Source organism: Corythoichthys intestinalis, chromosome 6 (genome assembly GCF_030265065.1).
Source record: "Corythoichthys intestinalis isolate RoL2023-P3 chromosome 6, ASM3026506v1, whole genome shotgun sequence".
Taxonomy (NCBI): Eukaryota; Metazoa; Chordata; class Actinopteri; order Syngnathiformes; family Syngnathidae; genus Corythoichthys; species Corythoichthys intestinalis.
This window is the reverse complement of record NC_080400.1, coordinates 459,861-485,376: the sequence shown is the minus strand read 5'-3', so window position 1 is coordinate 485,376 and position 25,516 is coordinate 459,861. Positions and strand designations below refer to the sequence as shown.

The 25,516-nt window shown below is 43.2% G+C and overlaps 1 protein-coding gene across 1 annotated transcript in view; it reads right to left on the bottom strand.

Annotated features, from left to right (window-relative positions):
* col4a3 (collagen, type IV, alpha 3) overlaps window positions 1-21,959 on the bottom strand; it is a 37,761-nt gene extending 15,802 nt beyond the window's left edge. The window contains exons 1-21 of the mRNA XM_057838801.1: window positions 21,832-21,959; window positions 16,192-16,248; window positions 12,721-12,810; window positions 12,605-12,649; window positions 10,720-10,764; window positions 10,582-10,644; window positions 10,049-10,102; window positions 9,955-9,981; window positions 9,810-9,884; window positions 5,715-5,777; window positions 5,599-5,634; window positions 5,479-5,526; window positions 5,328-5,402; window positions 5,218-5,262; window positions 5,084-5,146; window positions 2,423-2,467; window positions 2,297-2,350; window positions 1,619-1,660; window positions 1,462-1,543; window positions 1,344-1,379; window positions 1,098-1,262 (exon numbers count right to left, since the gene is read on the bottom strand). Coding sequence (XP_057694784.1) covers window positions 1,098-1,262; window positions 1,344-1,379; window positions 1,462-1,543; window positions 1,619-1,660; window positions 2,297-2,350; window positions 2,423-2,467; window positions 5,084-5,146; window positions 5,218-5,262; window positions 5,328-5,402; window positions 5,479-5,526; window positions 5,599-5,634; window positions 5,715-5,777; window positions 9,810-9,884; window positions 9,955-9,981; window positions 10,049-10,102; window positions 10,582-10,644; window positions 10,720-10,764; window positions 12,605-12,649; window positions 12,721-12,810; window positions 16,192-16,248; window positions 21,832-21,897 — 1,276 coding nt within the window. The 5' untranslated portion in view covers window positions 21,898-21,959. The remainder of the gene's footprint in view (window positions 1-1,097; window positions 1,263-1,343; window positions 1,380-1,461; window positions 1,544-1,618; window positions 1,661-2,296; window positions 2,351-2,422; window positions 2,468-5,083; window positions 5,147-5,217; window positions 5,263-5,327; window positions 5,403-5,478; window positions 5,527-5,598; window positions 5,635-5,714; window positions 5,778-9,809; window positions 9,885-9,954; window positions 9,982-10,048; window positions 10,103-10,581; window positions 10,645-10,719; window positions 10,765-12,604; window positions 12,650-12,720; window positions 12,811-16,191; window positions 16,249-21,831) is intronic.
* Between the last annotated feature and the right edge of the window lie 3,557 nt (window positions 21,960-25,516).

The following is a 25,516-nucleotide window of genomic DNA, read 5'->3' as shown; positions in this document are numbered from 1 at the left end:
GTTTTGATGCAGAGGTTGAAGGAAGAAAAGAGGCAGACAGACTGAGTGACAGCCAGAAAGTGTTGATGACAGCGTTGATTTCTATTCACTGTTGCCCCCTCCTAATTAAAGTATGTCACAGTTGCAGCCAATTATTACCTAAAGCTGGTTAAAAATTGAAGTTATGTTGTTTTAAGGTGTATTTATATTTGATACACTGCCAATGGGTTTTCCCATTGGCAGTGTATCAAATACTTGTTCTCCCAACTGTAAGTAGTTGTTGATGTGCCCCTTTTGATCGACGAGCACCCGCCCCTCCAACGGTCTCTGCACGGCCCTGCTGAAACACAGTGTGGGTCGACAGAGCTCAATATTTTGTTGGGTTGTACAGTGTACCGGAACATATTTCCTCCACACCCTTCTCACCTTTTTAAAACCCCTGACCCATTTTCATGCCTGAAATTTGCTGGCAGGTTCTCTGATTACCTGTCTTTATTTCTAATGATTTATCATCCCGTAGTAGTGGCCCTTAAGTGTACTAGTTTCCTAGGTAGCTAGGGGTTAGCTCATTCTACCGAAGTTATCAAATGAGCACTCCAGCTCATAGCAAACTAAAAGACCAGGTCACTTGGACAGCGTACAAAGCTCAGCAGGAATATTGCACAACAAAACATATTAAGCCTTTTTTTGCCATGAATTTTTTTTTTCTTGATGCCACAATCTACTCACACTACCGTTGCGATCGACGTAATGAGCAACCCTGGTTTGGACAGTTAAGGCAATTGAGAACCATTTTCCCTTCCAAAATAGGGGAAAATTTATGCTTCTGTGTCACAAGAACACATTGAAAGGGGACCCTCAGAGATGGGATAACCTGATGAGTAACACTACCAATTGAGCGCTAAAGGCCCCGATTTGACTCCTTCAATTGAAATGAAATCCTACGAATGAGTTCCAGGCTCTAAGCTAATGAGGAAAAAAATCATGTCTTGAACCAACGCAAAAAAACTCACTAGGAACATAGTAAGAATGAGCTTTCCATCAGGCCAGCCCAAATTTTGGACCGCCAAGTGACACCTGCTAAATTGGGGCACTGCTTCATTCAAAGTGAACACGACCTGGTATTCCGGGTTCTCCCGGTTCTCCCTCGGGTCCGGCACCGCCCGGGACACCGTCAGGTCCCGGAGGCCCGATGACGACCGGCCCAGGCTCTCCTCGCTCTCCTTTAGGTCCCGCGAAGCCCGGCGGCCCTCGAGGGCCCGGTGGACCATTAGGCCCTTCCCCTGGTGAGGAGAACAGCGTTTGATGTCCGAAGCCTAGCCTAGTGCTGGCGACGTCGCTTTCGATCAGTTCTCGGGGGTTACCTGGCTCCCCCCGCAGTCCTGGAAAGCCCACGAGTCCTGAGGAATCCAGAAATACGCAAAAGATCAGTCGCGTCCACCGCGCGTGTCCGAGTAGCGAGAGACATAGGCGTCAAGGTACCCGGCTCTCCGGGGGCTCCTGGAGATCCGGGTCGCCCGGGAGCTCCCATCTGACCCGGGACCAATGTGTGCTTGAAAAATATCTGGGGCAGAGAGAAAAACTTGATAAACCTTGGAAAAACCCAGACCACGCCCTCTTGACAAAGTGTCCGTCTCACCTCGCCCGGAAGACCACGAAGACCAATGTCGCCTTTCTCGCCCTGGATACGAAAACAAATGTTGACGAGCAACGTTCCACTCGAGGAGAGCCACCCCTCCACTTCGAATGGATTGGACGTTTCCTGCCTTCATTGGCAGCCAATAAGTTTGTTTTTCTTCTGGCCAAGTTGCATCTTCCCTCCCACAAATTATTTGTCACTAGCAAACGTCCAATCCATTTCAAGTGGGAGGGTGGCAGAGAATGAGAAAAAAAATATATTTTTTTTTAGATTTTAAAAGAAAAACAACAGGTAAATCAGCAGGTCCCGAACCACAAATATGTACCATAAGCCTACAGGGAACAAAGGCACCTATAAGTCCCTGTTCTGAGAGCCCTTCAATATCCTGAAATTTCTAATGTGATTTGGACAAACTTTAGGAAAGTAGCATTTTGAAATGTAATATTTTCTTCCAAAAATCTGCATTTTTGTGCGAACGGTCATTTTTAGAGTGGGAGCCTGCATCGTACGGGAATTCCGGTCGTTCTGGTCAATAAATGGTGTCAGTGCGTTAAACGGTTCTTACTAGGAATTAACCCCCATTGAAGAAAAGGTATATTATAGATGGTAGCTTCAAAATTTGAAAAAAATATGGTTTTGGGAGGGAAAACCCCAGCATTTTTCATCGAAGCATTTTACCCGTCCTCCATCAATGCCCGGAGGTCCCACGTAGCCACGAGGCCCCGGTTCCCCCTGTCGACATATGTTATTTAACAGATTATTTTGTGGCGCCAAAGGACAGACATCACCAATTCCGTCCCTCACCGGCAGACCCAGTTCCCCAGGGAGGCCGTCCTTTCCTGCTTTTCCCTGAAAAAGAAGTAAGCTCAGTTCCGCGTCAACGGCAAACATTGGAAGGACTTGTACAGAAGAAGACTGTTGTAACGATACCATTTTTTGGCTCCCGATACCCACTCCGACACCCGGCTGAGTGGTATTGGCCGATGTACTGATAGCATGTTTTTTTTTTTTTTTAAATACAGGTAGTCCCCGGGTTACAACGCACCTTACTTACCGAATATAGACTTTACGACGCCTGCGTCTAGTCGTTTTTTGTTTTTGTTTTTTTTTAATGTTGACTTTTGTTTTGTGATGCATGCTTTTTTTTTTTTTTTTTTTTTTTTAAACCTGTCCTGTTCAGCTGCTTGACACGGAGAATGTAGATCTGAGTGTCCGATTGATCTGAACACTTCTAATGTATCACATAAGAGTATGACATACATCCATTGAGATCATTCAACGTACCTCGTTTATTAGGAGAAAGCCAGCGAACCGGAAGGGGTTATAAGGGAACAAAAGAAAAGAGTGAGAGAGACAGACAGAAAAAGCACAAACATTTATGGCACATAACATCTCATAGAGCTGTTATAAACAACTGTTAAATAATCTGTAATATTTATAAAATGGATAGCGAATTATATACTACACGAACTAAAAAAAAAAGCGGCTGCGGTCCGCCAACTCCGTTCCCTCTTGAGCGCTCGCGTGATCGCGCGCTGTAATGTGCCATTTAAAACAGCGAAAAACACACGGAGTTTATACTCATCAGAGAAGCAGAGAGAGAGCACATTTTTTCTTTGCATATTGATGTTTTAGTTATGTCTGTCTCTTAATTCCAGATTGACTGCATCATGTTGAGATCAGGGCTCCGTGTGTGGGGAAAGGGGGGCTATTATGCCCTTGGTTGTGTCGGTGGGTTCATATCTTTGTACACATTTAGAGCTGTTATAAACAACTGTTAAATAATCTGTAATATTTATAAAATGGATAGCAAATTCTATACTACACGAACTAAAAAACGGTGTACTTGGAATTGGTGTCTCAACACTGTGCCTGTGCCCAGCGCAAACATGTTTTTTCTATGAAGAGTCAAGTGAAATGTAGGAAAGAAAGAGAAACGTCTTGAATAGACCACCAGGTCGAAACTTGTGGGTGTCTCTTTTTTCTCTTTCGTACTTTTCCCCCCTCGGACTCTGTATACAGACCGAGATTGTGTGTGCGCCGGGCACGAGAATTTCTGTAGTGGAACCACTTCCAGATACGCTGCTTTTTTTTTTTTTGCTCAGCACGTCGTGTGTGTGATATCATTGCCAGAAAAACACACATAATAGGACACCTTGCAGTTTTGCTTTTAATGCTGTCCTTATAATAACGATCTGCTGCATCGTATATCACTTTGTGACTTTCCACCTCCATGATGAAGCGCTCATCATCCATCTTCGCTCGTGTTTAAACCGTGATTAGGCACCTGGGCTTTTGACGTCCGGCCCAGCTCTGCCCATTTTGTCGGATGCGTATCTGGCAAAAATAGAAAATAGCCTATACCATCCGGCGGGCACGCGGCACGCCGGAGGTGGTTCGCAGTCAATCCGTAGCACTGACCCGGCCGGTATACGTTGAACAATAGGATATAATGGGAACGGATTGGCTCCGGCGCTATTTTTTACCGGAGTTGGACCGGAACCGCAACGATCACGCATGTGGTGTACTTGGGCCCTAACTGATCCATGCTAATCCTTCAATATTGCTGTATCAGCAGCAACTTGTAAACACAAATTTCAATTGATGTTATTGAAAATGACACTGATTTCATTTTATTTTAGTTTCATTCTGGGACTAGCGTTGGCGCTAAGTCCTAGCGCCAACGTCTTGGCAAAGACATTACAATGATGTACAAACATGTTTTTTTTGATAGTTTATTTTTCTTTAGAGGGTGTTTACAGGTACTTAAAGGGTTCATTCTGATTTGCGCAGAAATCCGGGTTAAATCGCCAGCACATGAACAGAACTCGCTCGTAAACCGGGGACTACCTGTACCATTAAAAACATACTGTATGACTTCATATTCACTTAAATGTAAAGTCAATACTTAACCAATCATTCAGAAAGGGGCCGAGAACCAAAAGTGTTATTTGCCATGTGGCAAAATATTTTTGCCATGTGGCATTTTTTGGGTATGTGGCAAAATGCATTTTGATTTGTGACATTTTTGGGGGGCTATAGGGCATTTTTCGGGGGTATATGGCAGTTATGCAGTCCGTGCAAGTCCATGCAATTGACGGCTATGCACGTCTAAATTTTCCATTAATTTTTAATGGCAGAAAAACATGTGGCTATGATTTTTAAACATACACTTTACATTAGAGTGCACTGACATTCAACAGACACCCAAGTAAGGCTATGCCATTGACGGCTATGCACGTCCAAAATTCATTTTGCCAAATTGCAAAAAAGTCCCACATGGCAAAATCCATTTTGCGACCTGGCAAAAAAACGTGGCAAAACAAATGCCACATGGCAAAAATATTTTGCCAAATGGCAAAAAAATGCCACATGGCAAAATCCATTTTGCCACATGGCACTTTTGATTCTCGCTGTCTCTCCAGAAATGAGGCGGTATTGCAGACGCAACATTCGTAAAGTTACCGGTGCGCCCGGCTCCCCTCGCTGTCCAGCCTCTCCTTTGACTCCCGGCCTTCCCGCCAGACCCTGAAAAGATGTCAAAAGAAGGTCGCGGAAAAACAACTGCCAAAATGGGGATAAAGCGCAAAGGGACTTACAGAAAGTCCAGCACAACCTTTGGCTCCTACATCACCCGGTTCGCCCTGATCAGACAGACGGACGCTATAAAGGAATTCTTTGACAAAAAGAGGACGGGAAGGGACCGGACCTTGAGTTCTTTGGGACCCTCAGCGTACAATTTGATTCCTCTTTGTCCCGGATTTCCGGCGGGTCCTCGTTCTCCCTCGATAGATCCGAGAAAAGCGAGCGGAACCGTCACGACCTCGGTGGAATCGTCTCGCGAAGTGGTGCGGGCGTACCTTGGGGCCTTGTGGACCGGGACTGACTGGACTGGGTCCCTCTTGACCCTGAGGACCGACACAACGCACGCAATGAAAGGACTAATCCGGACGTCTTATTTACGGGCGAGGGCGACCGACCTTCTCTCCCGGAGACCCCTGCTGACCCGGACGTCCCTGCGCAGGAATAAGGAGAAATGATTTTCCGTCAGTCGATCGAGCGCCGGCGACGTTCCGGTGAAAAATGTTGTGCGCACCGGAATTCCGGCCGGTCCCGATGGGCCCGGCGCACCCGGATGACCCGGCTCGCCGCTGGCGCCCTGCCAAGGAAAAACAGCGTGATTGGATCACAATTCTGTAATGAAGAATCTGACAGACAAGGGCAGTGGCGCAAACTACATGTTGATCAGCAAATTTGCCGCATATGGGCGCAAGCCAACAGGTAGCACCATCACAAGAAAGTGAAAATGACTTCCGTTTTATTTTATTCATTTTTTTAACTTACACATTTAAATTGTTCATGAAGAAAGTCCATGGATCGTTGCCAACAAATTTGATGATCAATTTAATGCTGGCAGCTATAAACAGTCCTGTTTGGGTCCTTGTTTGTCTGCAATGTGAGGCTGCGCATGCGCCAGCGATTAGAACAAGAGAGATAGAGAGTTCACTGCTACACTCACGTTGGGTTGCCGAATCAATAATACTGTATTACGAAGTGTCGAGTGTTATATTGTCTTTTGTGTTGTGTTAGTGCCTCCGTCAGTCCTCGTCAGCCAATTGTATTGTGTGTATTCTTTGTTGATGAAACGTTACTACTTAGCACGGAGCGCTAAACTGGTTAGCAATGATGCCAATCAGTAGAGCTGGGAATCTTTGGGCACCTAACGATTCGATTACGATTACGATTCAGATGGTCCGATTCGATTCTAAAACGATTATTGATGCACCCCCCCCCCTTTTTTTTTTTTTCTTTTTTTTTTAATATTTTGTACATTTGTTCCAAAATTGTTCAAAAATACTCTCAGGCTAAACCAAACTACTATTTCAGTATCAAGTTAAAATATAGCAGTAAACAAATAACAAAAATAACATTAAATAAAAAACTCCAGTCCCCATTCTGTATCAGCAGCTTTAAACTACATTCAATTAATTTAATGTTGTGAATCAACCGTTAAAGTTGTTAAAATTGCTCCCATTAATCCATAATTTCCCTTTTGTCAACTTTCGACATGTGAAAGTTTTAAAACTATTTTAAAGATAGATTCAAGTCAATATTTTACCGATTTAGGAGTATTTTAGATAAAAAGTTAAGTTAGGTTTGCTTGGAAGGTTCGCTACAACAGCCTTGCAGAGAAGTGTACTGCTTTAAGATGGCGGCCGTTTACTACGTCTGCATCTAGCTTTTTGTAGATGTGCTGCAAACGCTACCGCTACTGTGGTGCATCTAGTCTTATATAAATGATATCTACCGTAACATTATGTGGATGACGTACTTTTGTAGCAGCTTCAGGTATGTTGTTGTGTTTTTTAATCTCGTGGCATGAGTTGAGCTAGAGCCGTGAGTTGAGCATTGGCATTACCCGAGGGGCCGGGTAATGAGAAGCATGATGTTTAGCTACTCTCGCTCCGTTGCTCATTGACCGCGCGGCGCGCTGAGTGTGTTGTACTTCCGCTTTACTTGGCATATTTCAATAATCGGAACTTGGATGTTTGTGAATCGTTCTCGAATCTTCCACGGCCGAATCGCGAATAATCTAAGAATCGGAAATTTTGCACACCTCTACTAATCAGTGTCTTAAGTGTCCATTTGGATTGTGTTTTGGAGAAGCACATTAGCACTTGAGTTACGGTTGGACAGTAAGGTTGTTTCATTTCTTTTTTATAAAGAAACCACATTCATTTAACAGCTTAGCCTCGCAACACAAACTCCCATTCAAACTGTAAACGGTCATACAGGAGAGTGTGCTTTGAAAGTGGATTTGGATTGTAAATATAACTGTATTATAAAGAAAACTGTTCATTACAGTATGCCTCCTCCCTATTCGATTTTGTTGTTTAGTTCGTTTAAAGAACATAAGGCTAGGTTCATACCACGTCTTAATGCACAAATCCGATTTTTTTCGTGTTTTGTCAACTTGAGTCAGGCATTAACTTGACGGTCTGAACGGGACAGGTCGTATAAAAGTGGACCATTTTAAATCCGATCTAGGTCACTTTGATTTGTGGTTAAAATCCGATCTGGGTCACATTTTAACAGAATGTGGCTGCGGTCTGAACTGTCAAGTCCCCCAAATTGGAATTCATGTAGCAATCATGTCAGCAAAAAGCGAGAGAGACAGGGCACTATGTTAGCGGTGGAGCTGTGCATTAGCGGTAGCGCCTAGCTTGAACGCGGATTTTAGCAAAGAGGTGAGCTTGACAGCAGTCATAAAAAAATTAAATAAAATGGGGGTGGGGGGCATTTATCCGATTACTTCTTTAACTAATTGACTGATTAATCGTTTATAAATATAATTGTTAGTTGCAGCCCTATCACTAACATACAGTGGTATGAAAAAGTATCTGAACCTTTTGGATTTTTTTCACATTTCTGCATAAAATCACCATCAAATGTAATCTGATCTTTGTCTAAATAACAGATGAAAAAACAGTGTCTGCTTGAACTAAAACCAGCCAAACATTTATAGGTTTTCATATTTTAATGAGGATAGTATGCAAACAATGACAGAAGGGGGAAAAATAAGTAAGTGAACCATCACATATAATATTTTGTGCCCCCCCCCCCTTTTTTTTTTTAAGCAATAATATCAGACTCTTCCTTTAGCTGCAGATCAGTCTGGTACATCGATCAGGATTAATCTTGGCCCATTATTCTCTACAAAACTGCTGTAGTTCAGTCAGATTCCTTGGATGAATCGCTGTCTTTAGGTCATGCCACAGCATCTCAATGGGGTTCAAGTCTAGACTTTGACTTGGCCACATCTCCATGGGGTTCAAGTCTGGACTTTGACTTGGCCACTCCACAAGGTGTATTTTGTTCTTCTGAAACCATTCTGAATTTGATTTACTTCTGTGTTTTGGATCATTGTCTTGTTGCTGCATTCATCCTCTTTTTAGCTTCAACTGTCTGACAGACGCCCTCAGATTTCCTGCAAAACATACTTTTGAGTTTATTTTTCCATTAATGATTGTAAGTTGTCCAGGCCCTGAGGTAGCAAAACAGCCCCAAATCATGATGCTCCCTCCTTGATGTTGGTACCAGTTTTCCTCCATTTATGACAGTGTGTGTTATTACCAAATAATTCAACTTTGGTTTCATCAGCCCACAAAATGTTTTGCCAAAACTTTTGTGGAGTGTCCAAGTGCCTTTTTGCGAACATTAAACAAGCAACAATGTTTTTTAGACAGCAGTGGCTTCCTCCGTGGAGTCTTCCCATGAACACCATTCTTGGCCATAGTTTTACATATTTTAGTTGTTGTGTGCATAGAGATATTGGACTGTGCCAGTGATTTCTGTAACACGTTCGGGTTGTTTTTTACTTATTCTGCGCTGAACTGTTGGCGTCATCTTTGGTGGACGGCCACTCCTTGGGAAAGAAGCAATAGTGCCAAACTCTTCATTTGTAGACAACTTCTCAGACTGTCGACCGATGAACATCCAGACTTTTAAAGATGGTTTTGTATGCTTTCCCAGCTTGACACAAATCAACAACCCGTGTTTTATAGAGGGCAGGACAGCTTTAAAACACTCATCAGTGATTGGGCAAACACCTGACTTAAAATGTTTGGTAAAAATTAGTTTCAATTGATCTTTAAGTCTCCTTGGGCAGAGGCCTTCAGTCATTGTTTGCATGCCATCCATATTAAACTTTGAAAACCAATTATGTTTGGGTGGTTTTAGTTAAAGCAGACACTGTTTTATCATCTGTGTGATTTTGACAAAGATCACATCACATTTGATAGTGATTTCATGATTTCAGAAAGGTGAGAAATTCCAAAAGGTTCAGATTCATACCACTGTACTAAAAAAATGTGCTGTCTGCTGGGTTAGGGCCGGTTGGGACGCCATTTTTCATTTCGCATACCCTGACAAGAATGTGTATTGGTGCCCCTGGAGAATTCAATTCAATTTTATTTGTATAGCCCTATATCACAACAAGGTTGTCTCAGAGGGCAAAGACAAGGGTCACTGGTCTACAGTACTGTACTGGATGTGGGCCACACTTAGCCATATTTTACCTCCAGCAGCCCGCAGAAAAACTGCGTTTGAGAGCCCTGTTTTAAGATTATGTCCTTTCTTCTTATTGAGATCTTTTGGATTTTTTGAATTGCCCTCCTTTTTCCCATCTCACCTGCTCACCATCCGGTCCCGGTGATCCCCGAGCACCTCGGATGCCCGCGGAAGTGGGAAAGACGAGCGAGTCTCCCTGGAAAAGAGCAAAGAATTCCTACGGGAGCGCGGAAAAAATTATTCTCGGTCCGAACGGAACCTCCCACCTTTTCTCCTCGGGGTCCCGGGCGACCCTACAAAGGCACATTAGCCGTTAGTTCGCCACGTAAGCGTCGGACGTCGTTAGGTAGCGAAACTCACTCGTAAGCCGAGCGCTCCGGGAATTCCGGGGTAGCCGGGGAAGCCGTCTTGACCCTGGAACGACGGAGGATGACGTCAGAAATACGTAGGCTTGCAAAATTTGGGGTGAATTTTAGCTGGAGAATTTCGACAATACTACGACAAAGTCAGTACAGACGGCGGTCATGCTACCCTTTTTATTTCAAACACATTCTCCAAAATAAAAAACTTTTGTCAGTCTTTTACTAGTGTCGCACCGATACCGACACTAGAATCTGAAGGGGCTGGCATTTGTATTGGCTAGTCCTAAGACATAACGCGCATTCGTTACTCTTCGAGATCTAGTCTTTAACTGACGGTCGCCCTTCCCAAGAGGGCTACCAGTTACAAATGCCGCACAAGAAGCAGAAGAAATAAGTAAGAAATATAATTAAGTAGTAAAAGCGGGATGAGGAGGATGTAAATGTATTTAAAAACACGTATCAGTATCGGCCGATGCCATACGGCCAGCTACCGAGAAGCAAAAACAGCATCGGTGCTATACTAGCTTTTACCTGTGTCCCGTTGCATCCCGGAAGTCCCGGCGGCCCCGGCGGTCCGGCTCCGCCCGGAAGTCCCTGACGGAACACGCGCACAAATGGTCAGCCGTCTCCCGGCCGGACTTTCCAAAGTTGCTCGGCGGCCAAACTTACCGGAAGGCCCGGAGGGCCCGGAAAACCAGACGGGCCAGGGAGGCCCTGAAGGCACACGACGGTCACAACAATGTCACCGTATGTGCGTCTTTCATCTTGCTTTGAGTGTTGGTGACATATTATTTGAATCAGGGATGTCCAAACTTTTTTCTCCGAGGGAGGGCCATTTAAATCATAGTTTAAGAAACCAAGTAGACTATATTTGAAGCACGAAAGGCCTGGATGAATGTCGAGGTAGACGAGAGCCCGTGTGTCAGTGATTGGAATTTGCATCGCCAAGGCAACAGGCCATTAAGGGAGATAACTAGAGGAGGATGCCTGCTGACTACGGAAGCCGACCCTGAATAGTGCTGACCGGGAGAACCAATGTGCGCGTCATACAGCTGACTGAGCGAGACAAGCAGGGATGGCCAAGACATCTCACTTGCCCACTGGACCTGGACCACCAAATCCCACTATCAGCCCTTCTGGTAACAAACAACGGACAGTCCAGAAAACAGAAAGGACATCCTCTCCTCCCACAAAGAACATATGATAACGGAGGAACCCGTTGGACACTCAGCACTCACGTGGTGCTGAGGCTGGCAAAATCTCTAGTTGACCCTGACATTAGTAACGCACAAACTCCCCTGCCCAATCCGCAACGGACAATTACCCTAAACAACGCCCGAACACATCCTCTCACTCATTGGCTGCTTTTGATGGCGATAGATTTCCAATCTATTTTGACCGGGTGGGCTGGCGGCGATTGTTCGGACGCCTCCCAGTTGGACATCTATTGCTGTCCCTGGCAGTGAGATACGATCATTCGCTAAATTTGTATTGCTGTCAATGGCAGTGAATGACTTGACAACAAAATCATCCAGAGGTAAAAGTATATTTTAAACTAAAACTATTTCTATTTCTACTAGGGCTGTCAAAATTATCGCGTTAACGGGCAGTAATTAATTTTTTAAATTAATCACGTTAAAATATTTGACGCAATTAACGCACGTGCCCCGCTCAAACAGACTAAAATGACTACAGTGTCATGTCCGCTTGTTACTTGTTTTTTGGTGTTTGGCACCCTCTGCTGGCGTTTGGGTCCAACTGATTTTATGGGTTATTACCATGAGTGAGCATGGTGTAATTGTTGACATCAACAATGGCAAGCTACTAGTTTATTTTTTGATTGAAAATTTTACAAATTTTAATATAAAATTTCTATAACTTGTACTAACATTTATCTTTTAAGAACCACAAGTCTTTCTATCCATGAATCACTTTAAGAGAATGTTGATAATGTTAATGCCATTTTGTTGATCTATTGTTATAATAAACAAATACAGTACTTATGTACTGTATGTTGAATGTATATATCCGTCTTGTGTCTTATCTTTCCATTCCAACAATAATTTACAGAAAAATATGGCATATTTCATAGATGGTTTGAATTGCGATGCATTACGATTAATTCATTTTTAAGCTGTAATTAACTCGATTAAAAATTTTAATCGTTTGACAGCCCTAATTTGTAGTACTGAACGAAAGTTTGTAGAACCATTTGAAAGTGTCCTGCAACGACGGCAAAAAACAAAACAAAATCCCAAACAAGAAAAGCTCCATTTATAAGATTGGAATATTTTGAAATATAAATGATGAAACACCAAATCCTGAAATTCCACAGTTTTCTAATTTCATTTCAACACGTGAGAATTTGACCCTTCAGCTAATAGAGAGGTCATTTCAGCCCCATCTAGTGGTAAAGATGAGAAGCACAAGAGAAAGAAGGTGCCCGTGTATTCAATGATATTCTCATCATTTGCTTCAGGCCGTGTTTTGGACACCCTTGATTCAAGTGTTTGTTTCCTTTGTTGTGGGAGCATTTTGCTGTCAGTGCGGTTACCCGAGAACCTTTGACTCCAACACGTCCCGCCGAACCCCGCTGACCCTGGGGCGCCACGAGGGGAACGTTATTTACATTGTAAGATAATTGGATATTACACACACACCCACACTGACCTGGAAGCCCTCCAGTCCTTGGCTCCCCTCGTCGCCAGGGTAACCGATGAGTCCGGGCAGACCGTCGTAGCCCCTGTAGCCGGGCTCCCCCTGAGCACAGTCACGCGATTACACTGACCGCACCGGTGTGGGCCATCGCAGTGACGACTGCAGGCCGCCACCGGAGGGCGGCACAGCGCTCCGATTGACAGCAAATACGTCAGCCGTGTCACTTCCATCAAGTACAGTATTTCAGTAGGAATATTAAGATGCCTTTTTGGGAGTTGTAAGAGTCACTTAGAAGTATTGACTGAAGTGTCCCGCTATCAGGTTTGTTCCATCATTTGTATGGAAAACGCTCACAATTGTATTCATGATCGTCGTCATCGTTGTACTCCAATAAAGGTCACGGAGGTCAGCAAGGGCATAGGTTTGGTCTCAACATTGGTAAGGACGATATAACAGCATAACCTGCATGTACACTTTTTGCTGGGGACCGGACATTAATGAGAGCGAACAGATCGGGTGAACGGGGGTCAGGGCTACGTTTGTCACCAATATGAACCTCGTTAATTGATAGTGATAATGATCAATGCAAAAAGAATCCGCATTGACTAATACTAACTTTCATTTGTATTGCTTTAGGTGATACACCGTTCGATTCAAATTTTTGTTTTCAAAAACTGCTAAAGAAACATCTCGAAAACTTCTATAATAAGTATGGATTTTATTAGCAAATTTGAAATGCAATATTTGAACATAAATTATATTAACATACACAATAAACACAACCCTCATAATAATCTCTTAACAATCCAGGAATGCAAAAAATAAACATTTGTCTTAAGACCATTTAACAATGCTTGTCAAAGTAAATTAATTAAATTGAACTGAAAAAACTTCTTAGTCAGGGAATCACAAAGATAAATAAAACTGGAGCCTTCCTTCGGGTAAAACACTACTGCTTTTGTCCACAAGCACAGCCAAACTCAACAAAAAATGAAAACTCCTATGGGCTTCTTTAAGACCACATAAAGGGGTTAACCCTCAGTTCACTACATTTCTCACCGTTTAATTAATGTTAACATTAGAAAGCGCATACAGCAGGACACTTATAAGCAGCTTCCTACTCGAGTTTTGCAGATTAGCAAATTCACACAGTTTAATGTTATGCTAAACAGGTCGAACTTTCAGTAGCAAAATTTGTGGTGTGTTCCCAAACTCTACAACATTGACGTCTTTTTACATTACTTACAGTGGCTGCTGGCCGGAAAAAACTTCTAATATCCCTCCTCTTAGAAGTGGCGACATGTTATATAAGTCATCTGCTAATCAAACGTGCGTTTGAGGAAAAAAATCTGACCGGCACTTTCAGCAAGTGAAAATGGGTCAATTTAAGTCTGAATATAACCTAAATAATTCACTTAATAATGGTAGGGTCAATTCTATCCTTACAACATATGGGAAGACAATCTAAATGACCTATATAACTGAAGCAAATAAAGTTGGTGGGGACAGTTTGAGCATCCTGAAAAGTTCCTAGTGTTATGTCACTACCATCCCTATGCAAACCTACGCCCTAAGAGGTCAGAAAAGGAATTTTGTCATCACTCAAGAACCAATACAGGGATTACTGTGACACTTGCAGAATAAGTTTCTAACATGAAACAGAAGAGGTCATTACATTTGGAGGTCAAAGGTCATTAAGATCAGAGAATTTGGCCATTACTCAAGAACCAATACAGGTAGTTCCCGGGTTACAAACGAGTTCCGTTCCTACGCTGGCGACGTAAACCGAATTTCCTCGAAAGTCGGAATTAACCCTTTGAGTACCCCAAAATAATTATCCAAAAAGGCCAAAAGAATTGCATTTTGTTGAATTATGGCGGATACACTGCCCTCTGGTGGCAGCGTTGGGTCTGGCTGGACTGTCACCTTGTATGACTGAGTAGCAGACTCAAGACGTCTGACGTGGACAAAGGATAGCCGCGCTCTAGCTTGGTCCACATCAGTGTTGTTTTCGTCAACGACGACTATAACGAAAATATTTCGTCGACGGACAATTTTTCCATGATGATGACGAGACGATAACGAGCTACAAACGTTTATTGGGAAACTAAAACATAAAGAGACGAATGCCAGTTTTCATCTGACGAGACGAAAATGCGCCATAATTTTTGTCACATGTTCACAATGTGTGTCTGGTTGTGTCACTCATGTTTTGTGCTGCGCCCCCCGCCCCAATTTACCCGCTTGTCTTCTCGGGTCTTCCCATTACCTGTTTCGGGACACACACGCTAAGGTTAGTCTTCTTTTCTTGGCAAGAAGAGAGAATATTCAATGTTGCTTTATCCTTTAAAGGTCTATGCTGAGTGAGCATCATAAACTAAATGTAACTCGTAGCGTTAGCATAGCATTCATGTTCGCTTTAGCATCAGGCTATTACAAACGGCGAGCGTCCTATGAAACTCTCTGTGCTGAATGATCATCACAAACTAAATGTAACTCGTAGCCTTAGCACAGCATTTACGTTCGCGTTAGCATCAGTCTATTCCTAATGGCGAGCATCCTCTTAAACTCTCAGACAACTTTTTTCACATAGAGTTTGTGGCGTCCTGGTGGGCATATTTTTTTGTTTGTTTTCATTTTACAGACAAAAACAATTTCATAAACTGTCGACTAAAACTACACAAAATTAGTCTTGAGTTTTTGTCAACAAAAACTAGACAAAGACAAACTCATTTTGAGATGACTAAAATACGACTAAGACTAGTAAGTATTGTCGTCCAAAAGACTAAGACGAAAATTAAAAGTGCTACCAAAAACAACACTGGCCCACATAAAGCTGTAAGTTGTTTTAGCTAATATATGTTTGTGTACTTGTAATTAAGTTTACGGCTACAGTTTGTGGAGTTACATGTGAGCGATTTGCTATGAGAATTGTAAATACATTAGCATTCGTAGCATTTAAGATAGCAGACTTTTGTTAGGCAAATTAGGCTAATTTCATGTACAAAATTGACATTGATCAGACTAGATGGACATTTGAACACCAATTGGTTTGTGTCAAGTGTTTTATTGTTAAAATGTGTGTCGTTTTGAATATAAATGTACATACATGTGTAGAAAGTCAAGAGCTTCAAAAAGTACAATTGCCTTGTTTGATGTCTATAAAACTGAACAACTTTACGTTTAGTGAGGAAAGAACACGTCTTATTAATAAAGTAAAGTAAAAAAATAAGATACTGTGAGGTACAATTAGGTACTCTTTTCGCGACAAAAAAAAAAAAAAAAAAAGACGTGACAAAATGGCGGATGAGACTCTGGCGTCGTAAATTCAAAATTGCGTGAATTGAGTACGTCGTAAGCCGGGGACTCTGTATAGGGGATTATTATCAGATGGTTTTACGGTGTAGTCGGTCTTTAGGATTGTTTTTTTGTCGTTTGCAAAAGAATTGTGACTTGACGCTTGAATGGAATGGGTGTGCTTACCTTCTGTCCTTTGATGCCATCGCAGTGACACGGCCACTTTCTGCTGCACTTGCAGGCCTGCACAAACAAAATGTGTCAACATCAATCCCGCGCTTGAACACGTCCGCGGCCTTGTCGACGACAAATCAACGACATGACGTCGGTGAGCCAATACCCGGTCAACTTATTGGTTGAGTACGTGTTGACCTAGAGTTAACTTGTTTTAACTTCTTTTTGTGACTTTATTCAACTCCATTTCTGTCCAAAACAGAAACACCAGCTTCCTCGCGCATGTTTGCTCCACTACAGGGATGCTGCATGGCAGCGAATAAACGTTGGTTGATTGGCAAAATGCTTGCGTCGCGTCTGGAGGACGTTTCTTTTATATGACCCTTTTCTTTTTTTTATCTTTAAGAGACATTTCTAGCTGAAACCCAAACAAGCAGTATCTTTTCAGCAGTCGACGCACGCTCCGACCCTCAGCCCGAGAATGGTCTTATCTACGCGGCGGTCTTATCTGGCTCAGTACGGTCTGAAGCGGCGCCCGCGGCAGGCACGTTAGCACAAGTTTGCCCCAAAGTGTTTTATGTTTTTTTTTTTCCTCTTTCTGTGGGCCACAAAGCAACACGCTCGCTTCCGTTCAAGTCCAAGTGTAACAATTCCATCTGTGGAGCAAATGGATCCGCGACGATTTGTGGCGATGCCATACTTGGGCTTTGGACACCGACCGTACGGTACTGGCCTGTGCCGATATTGTACTGATTTTTTTCTTTTTTGGGGAGGGGGATACTTTTTTTTTTCCTTTGGATACTAAATGACTGCCCTTGCATTCTGTCCCGTTTTCAAACTTGGGTATACAAAAATCAATGGCACATTTGACATGTTTAAACTTGAAAATGGGTCAATCTTGAGCCAAAAAAGATATATTTAAATCACAGGACTTGCCACACTCCCGCTTCAAATGGATTGGACATCATCTATCCATCCATCATCTTCCGCTTGCTCCAGGGTCGGGTCGCGGGGGCAGCAGCTTTAACAGGGAAGCCCAGACTTCCCTCTCTCCAGCCACTTCAATCAGCTCCTCCGGCAGGAACCCAAGGAGTTCCCATGTCAGCCGAGAGACAGTCTCTCCAGCGTGTCCCGGGTCGTTCCCGGGGCCTCCCGCCGGTGGGACATGCTGGAACACCTCTCCGGGGAGGCATTCGAACCAGATGCCCGAGCCACCTCAGAAGACTCCTCTCTACGCAGAGGAGCAGCGGCCCGACGCAGAGTCCCTCCCGGATGACCGAGCTTCTCACCCTATCGCTAAGGGAGAGCCCGGACAGCCTGCGGAGGAAACTCATTTCGGCCGCTTGTATCCGGGATCTTGTTCTTTCAGTCACGACCCACAACTCGTGACCATAGAGGAGGGTAAGAACGTGGATCGACTGGTAAATTGACCAATGTGGACCGGTGCAGAGTCCGCATTACTGCAGATGCTGCACCGATCCGCCTGTCAATCTCCCGCTCCCTCCTACCCTCACTCGTAAACAAGACCAGAAGATACTTGAACTCCTCCACTTGGGGCAGGATCTCATCCCCGACCCGAAGAAGGCACTCCACCCTTTTCCGACTGAGGACCACGGTCTCGGATTTGGAGGTGCTGATCATAATCCTGACCGCTTCACACTCAACTGCGAATCGCTCCAGTGAGAGTTGGAGGTCACGGCTTGATGAAGCCAACAGCACCACGTCATCTGCAAAAAGCAGAGATGCAATGCTAAGGTCACCAAACCGGACACCCTCAATGCTTCGGCTCCTCCTAGAAATTCTGTCTGTAAAAATTATGAACAGAATCGGTGAAAAAGGGCAGCCTTGGCAGAGTCCAACTCTTACTGGGAACGAATTAGAGTTCGTGACGGCAATGCGGACCAAACTCTGACACCGGTCGTACAGGGACCGAACAGCCCTTACCGAGGGGCTCGTTACCCCGTACTCCCGGAGCACCCCCCCCACACACATACACACACAGGACTCCCCGTGGCACATGGTCGAACGCCTTCTCCAGATCCACATAACACATGTAGACTGGTTGGGCGAACTCCTATGCACCCCTCGAGGTCCCTGCCGAGGGTGTAGAGCCGGTCCACTGTTCCGCAGTCGGGACGAAAACCCCACTGCTCCTCCTGAATCCGAGATTGGACTTCCCAACGGACCCTCCTCTCCAGCACGCCTGAATAGACTTTACCGGGGAGGCTGAGGAGTGTGATCCCTCTATAATTGGAACACACCCTCCTGTCCTCCTTCCCATGGGCTCACTACCTGTGGGATGGGCCAAATATTACTTTAACACACCCAATATAAAATAAATAGCAATTATATCATAGTTTAAGGAAAACGAGCAGAGTATATTTGGCATAAAGAGATTCATGGTGCCTTTTTATCACCAAAGCCCACTGCGTTTCATGCAACTGACTGAGCAAGATTGACGCTGACGAGGCAGGACATCTACAAGCCCACGTCTGCACTACCAACTCTCACAATCAGTTCTTCCAGACAGTCCAGAACAAATTCCGGGACATCCTGTCCCAAAACAAGGAACACCGGAGAACGCCCGATATCCAACTGATAACACGACTGATAAGACTCCAAAAGCCCCTTTGACACTGAGGTGGCAAAATCCACAACCCTCGTTGCCCTTACAACAGTAACTCCCGAATCCTCATGTCCAATCCACAAACAGACAATAATCCTAAACAACGCCCAAGCACACCCGTCTTCTGCCTACAGCACGCCCCGCGAGAGCCTTAAAAAAAACTGAATATTTAACTAATCGTTGCCATTTTTCTCAGGAACTTTTTCTTGACTTGTGATATCGTGACCTTGGAACGAGTCGGCCTCCTCGCCTGAGTCTGTTTCGCCTTGCCGTTTGATCACTGTTGACCTGAATAAATTATATCAACTTGTGCTTTGGAGCCTTCTTCCAGCTTTCAAAATGGAGTCAATTCAAGGGGTTAAGACTAAGGTGAACGCACGGAGTTTGGCCTTTAGGCCGGGTTGTCGGGGTACCGCCGACCCGGGTCATTGGAGCTGCCCGGCGCAGGTCTTGCGGTTCGGCTGGCGTGATTCCGGCAATCTGGCTAAAAGGTCAGATTGCTTCAGTCACAACCTACCAGTTGAGAAACACAGTTACAGTGATATATCCCCATTTCTGTCCAAAATAGAGCAGAAGAGTGCAGGAAGAGAGATGGAAGTTGATGAGCATGAGCAGAGGTGAACTGGACTATCAAAAAGGGATGTCCCAGTTTTGATGTTGAATACTGATGGCTCAAAAAAGAAAAAATTACCCTTTTATTTCTGTAACGTGTATTTTGGTTTGATTGTACATAGTTTACCTTGCTATTTCTGACTTTTTATGATAAATAAGTGCTAAAAAATGTTTGCTCGCCGGTGCTCACTCCGTGCCCTAGTGTTGTATTAGGTCTAGCGACCATAGGCGGAGTTTGACTTTTGGGGCTGGGGGGGCACAATATGTTGATGACCCCATAATGCAGTGTCAGCAATAAAATTGACTTACAAGAATATTTAAAATAAGTTGACAATAAGGGTTTTTTGTTTCCCATCATTCTTGAGGGGAATTCTAAATCAGGCTGCTTAGGCAATACTTTTCGCCAAGATCGTCATCCATTGAATTTGGTACGCCCGCCGGTGTCGTGCCAATGTAGTTACCACTGTCAAAAATTGTATCCCCTGGGCGGAGCCATATGGAGGTAGATTTGTGTCTTTATTATTTAATCATAAAAAGTTGCTTCAAAAAAAAAAAAAAGTTCCTTCAATCCAAAAAAAAGTCGCTTTAATAAAAAAAAAAAAGTTTGAATGTAAAAATAAATTCGAAACTCAAAAAAAAATTTTTTTTAATGCATGTGAAAGCTATTTTTCTTTGATTAATATTATTATTATTATTATTATTTTTTTTTTTTTGATTGAGGCAACTTTTTAATTGAATTAATGTTGATTTGTGTTTGGGGCACAATTTGGCTAGGACATTTGTGTCTTTATTGTTCAATCAAACATTAAGTTGCTTCATACAAAAAATATATATTTTCAATGGAAAAATCACTTCAATCAAAAAAAAAAAAAAAAAAATCATAAAAAAAAAGTTTTTAAATGTGAAAAAATATTTGAGGCTCAAAAATTTCCATTTGAACACTTAAATTTTCATTTAAAAAGTTGTCTTTGATTTTAGCAATCCTTTTTGTGTTTGGGCCATATTATGGGTATGACATTTGTGTCTAAATCCTTCAATCCCCCAAAATGTTGCTTCAACCAAAAACATATATATATTTTCACTCAAAGAAAAAAATCATTAGAAAAATAAAATTGCCCTCTCCTATTTTTTTAAATAATATGCAAAGCAAATGACCGTCTAAGGTGCTAGTCACATGATATGTTCAAAAAATAATTTTGACCCATTATAAAAATCATTTTTTTTTTTTTTGTTCATTTCATTCATTTTGGTTGTTTGTCTTCTTGCTTTACAACTTTTATATATATATGGGAAAGTTAATTACATCCAATGACACTTTTCGGCTACCAAGGGGGGCCTGCCCACCCCCCTTAAACTCAGTTTATGCTAGCGACGCCTCTGATAATGTGTCTCAGCCTAAAATGGCAAGTTACATTCCCATTTTGCAGACAGTTACACATGTCGACTGCTGGAAATTTGGAAGGAAATATTATCTGCTATGAGAATAAAATTGCACTTATACGTTTGGCTACGGACAATATTTTTCCTACAAAGACGACAAGATGGTGTTTGCGTGGATTGTCTTCGTCTTGAGAGAGGAGGCAGCATATTAGCATATAAAAAGATCTAAACTGTCTATTCTATATTGCATCTTGCAGTGTTTTCTTTTTCAAAAGTTGTTTGCACAATACGTAATTACACTGGATCCTTATCCTAAAATGACAAGCAGCTTTTTTGCCATCTCTCACCACACTACGACCTTCTTAACATGAGACACGCGCTGTCATGTTGAAGCAATAGAGCTATATTCTGATCCATTTTTGAAATTTTGTTCAAGTTATGCTTTTAAATGATTTAATAGAGACAAATAGTTTAAGTTCATCAAAAGTAAGTTACTCAAAAGATAAAAACAAGTCACAGTTATAGGGGAACCTATTGTTAAACTATTTGATTTTTTGGGTTTACAGTGTGGAAATGAACGGCCCATTGGAAATCATTTTTGTCCCATTTATTTCCAATTTATGATGTGAATTGGATTAAAATGTTGGATTAGGTGCGTACATTTTGAAATTTGAAAATGATGAAATGAACGAAACTTTTATGGTTCAAAATACCGCAAATATGAACAGCGAAATCAATATGAGAGTTTCAAAGTGGGAATGCTGAGAATGGCTCAAATGTGAGAAGCTTTTCCTGCAACAAAAAGGTCTATTAACTCTTTAGGTGCCATTGAAGACGTCCAAAAAGTCCATTTTGACAAGTGAAGGTCAGTATTTTCGTTTGGCCTCTTCAAATGGATTGGACATCTAGTGCCGTATGCAGAGTTCAAGTAATACATGGTAATATTACTCCTGATTGGATCTCCAAAGTTGTGGAGAAAGTTCTCCCAGATGAAAATAATAACGGAACGGAAAGTCGGCCGGCGGGTCACCCACCGTTTCAGCCTCTCCGGGTGCCCCGTGCTGGAGCAGCAGCACAAGTAGGAGGATGTCGCCGCGCATCCCGGCTCCGCCGCGGTTCCTCTCGTCGATCCGGCTCCTGACGGCGAGCTGCACTTGCCGGCGGAGGGGCGTGTCCCGGCTCGCCTGGGGAGGTGGGCCCGGGGGCTGTCTCGAACCCATCATCCGCGCTCGTGACTTTCAAATTAAAAGCTCAAAAACTGGGTACGTGTTGGTCAAATGTACCCCGCCCATGAGCAAATACTTCATTTTGTGTTTGTCATTCTAGGATGGAGGGACAAAAAAAAAAAAAAATCAATAAAAATAAATATTAACAGATTGAAGTCATTCTTTACACTTTTAAAGTCATACGTTTTAACACTACAACTTGCAATCTAACATGAAAAAAAAATTATATGCCGTAAAATACTCAGGTTACTTGAAGTTCCGCCTTTTTGGCCAAATTTCAAAATTGTCCGAAATGCATGTGTGATACATCATCGGAAAGATTAAAATCTCAATTTCCTGGGGGAAGAAAAATTTTGAACAGGAGGGCATTTTAACAACAACAAAAAACAATGATGCTGGAACTTTTGTTTGGTGCTGTTCCAGTGAGATTTACAAAGATGACTGCCTGAAGAAAACATCAAAATTCCCTCAGTCCTTGACGATATGGGGCTGCATGTCAGGCAAAGGCACTGGCGAGATGGCTGTGCAGGTTAAATCTTCAATAAATGCACAAGTTCATATCGAAATTTTAGACAGCTTTCTTATCCCTTCAATGGAAAATATGTTTGTCATTTTCCAAGATGACAATGCATCATGCCACGAGCTAATACTGTTAAAGCATTCCTTGGAGAAAGACTCATCCAGTCAATGTCACGGCCTGCAAATAGCCCAGATCTCAACCCTATTGTAAACCTGCAGTGGAAATTGGAAAAAATGGTCCACAGCAAGGCTCCGACCCGCAAGGATGATCTGGCAACTGCAATCAAAGAGAGTTGGCACCAAATTGATGAAGAATACTCATCAAGTCCATGCCTGAGAGAATGCAAGCTGTCATAAAAGCCAGAGTTGGTGCTACTAAATACAAGAGATGTTTTGTTATTTTTTTGTTTGTTTCTCATGATTCCATATTTTTTTCCTCAGAATGGAGTGATTCAATAAATATATTTCCCTGCACTTGCTCTATAAAAGTAACATTTACTGACTACCACAATATATTTTATTCATTTTTTTTTTACTGTTTCTGAATGCTAAAGAGTTGCACTTTTGAACTAATTCATTATTTTTTTTCAAGCTTTTTATCTGAGTTTGTTCTACATGATAAAATGTCTGAGTGAGTGCTCGTCCGAGACTGGTGATTCCATATTTTTGGCTAGGGGTTGTAGATTGAACATTGTATCAGGGAGTTATTAGTCATTTTCTGAATTTGGTGTTTTGCCCAAAAAATGGCCGACTTTGGCACCCCGCACAGGTCAGGCCCGTGAATGAAAACTCACCATTTTGATTACTTAAGATAACATATGTCTCATGAACATTCTCACCAATTTTGAGGAGGATCCAACTCATTCCCTAGGCGCCAAGGTCTCAAATGTGCACCCTGTTAATTGATTAAAAATTTCACATTCAATCCAAAATACTCGATTTCCTGTTGGGTTTGGAAGTGGGTTTGGGTGCAAGAATTTTTTTTAAATAATAATAGAATTAAATTAAACAAATAATAATACTACCACTTTAAATGGACATCTTTAATCTCGTAATATTAAAATGTATGACTCTATTCTTGTAATATTTGGACTTTTTTTTTGTTGGTATTATTGTGACTTTGATTGCATAGTATTACAACATATGATTTTATTCTCGTGATGATAAGGAAAGTTAAGTAATATCACAACTTCTTAAAGGCGCTGGATGTTGCGGGGCTGTCGTGGCTGACACGCCTCTACAAAATCGCGTAGACATCGGGGACAGTGCCTCTGGATTGGCAGACTGGGATGGTGGTCCCCCTTTTAAAGAAGGGGGACCAGAGGGTGTGTTCCAAATATACTGGGATCACACTCCTCAGCCTCCCCAGTAAAGTCTATTCAGGGGTGCTGGACAGGAGTGTCCGTCAGGAGGTCGAATCTCGGATTCACGAGGAGCAGTGTGGTTTTCGTCCCGGCCGTGGGGCCGTGGAACAGTGGACCGGCTCTACACCCTCGGCAGGGTCCTCGAGGGCGTTCGGCCAACCAGTCTACATTTGTTATGTGTATCTGGAGAAGGCGTTCGACCGTGTGCCTCGGGGAGTCCTGTGGGCGGTGCTCCGGCAGTACGGGTACTGAGCCCCTTGGTTAAGGCTGTTCGGTCCCTGTTCGACCGATGCCAGAGTTTGGTCCGCATTGCTGGCAGTAAGTCGAATTCGTTCTCAGTGAGGGTTGGACTCCACCAAGGCTGCCAATTTGTCACCGATTCTGTTCTTAGTTTTTATGGACAGAAGTTCTAGGCGCAGCCGAAGCATTGAGGGGGTCCGGTTTGGTGACCTCAGCATCGCATTTCTGCTATTTGCAGATGACTTGGTGCTGTTGGCTTTATCAAGCCATGATCTCCAACTCTTACTGGTCCGCAGTCGAGTGTGAGGCGGTCGGGATGAAGATTAGCACATCCAAATCCCAGACCGTGATCCTCCTCAGTCGGAAAATGGTGGCGTGCCCTCTCCGGGTTGGGCATGAGATCCTGCCCCAAGTGGAGGAGTTCAAGTATCTAGGGGTCTTGTTCACGAGTGAGGGCAGGAGGGAGCGGGAGATCAACAGGCGGATCGGTGCCACGTCTGCAGTAATGCGGACTCTGCACCGGTCCGTAGTAGTGCAGAAGGAGCTGAGCCGAAAGGCAAAGCTCTCGATTTACCAGTCGATCTACGGTCCTACCCTCGCCTATGGTCACGAAGTGTGGCTCGTGACCGAAAGAACGGATCCTGGATACAAGCGGCCGAAATGAGTTTCCTCCGCAGGGTGTCTGGGCTCTCTCCCTTAGAGATAGGGTTCGATCATCCGGGAGGGACTCGGCGTCGAGCCGCTACTCCTCCGCGTTGAGAGGAACTAGCTGAGGTGGCTCGGGCATCTGGTTTGGATGCCAAGGGACACCTCCCCGGAGAGGTGTTCAGGGCATGTCCCACCGGCGGGAGGCCCCAGGGACGACCCAGGACTCGCTGAAGAGACTGTGTCTCTCGGCTGGCCTGGGAACGCCTCGGGATCCCGCCGGAGGAGCTGGTCGAAGTGGCTGGGGAGAGGGAAGTCTAGGCTTCCCTGTTAAAGCTGCTGCCCCCGCGACCCGTGTAAGATGATGGATAGATGGATGGATATCTTGTAATACCATGGTTTTTTCCCTTAATGTTACGACTTTGATCTCATAATACTTTTTTTTTTTTCATAATTACAATTTTATTATCATAATATTCTGATTTTAATCTCATAATATTACAATGTATGACTTTATTCTTCTAATATTACAACTTTAATCTCGTAATATAACAATTTTTTTCTCATACCGATTTTAATCTACAAGATTAAAGTCCTAATATTCAGACTTTTATCAGGTAATATGACCATTTTCTTTCTCTCTTAAGATTACAACGTATGACTTTATTCTCTTAATATGTTGACTGATGTCTGGTAATATGATGACTTTAATCTCTTCTTTTTTT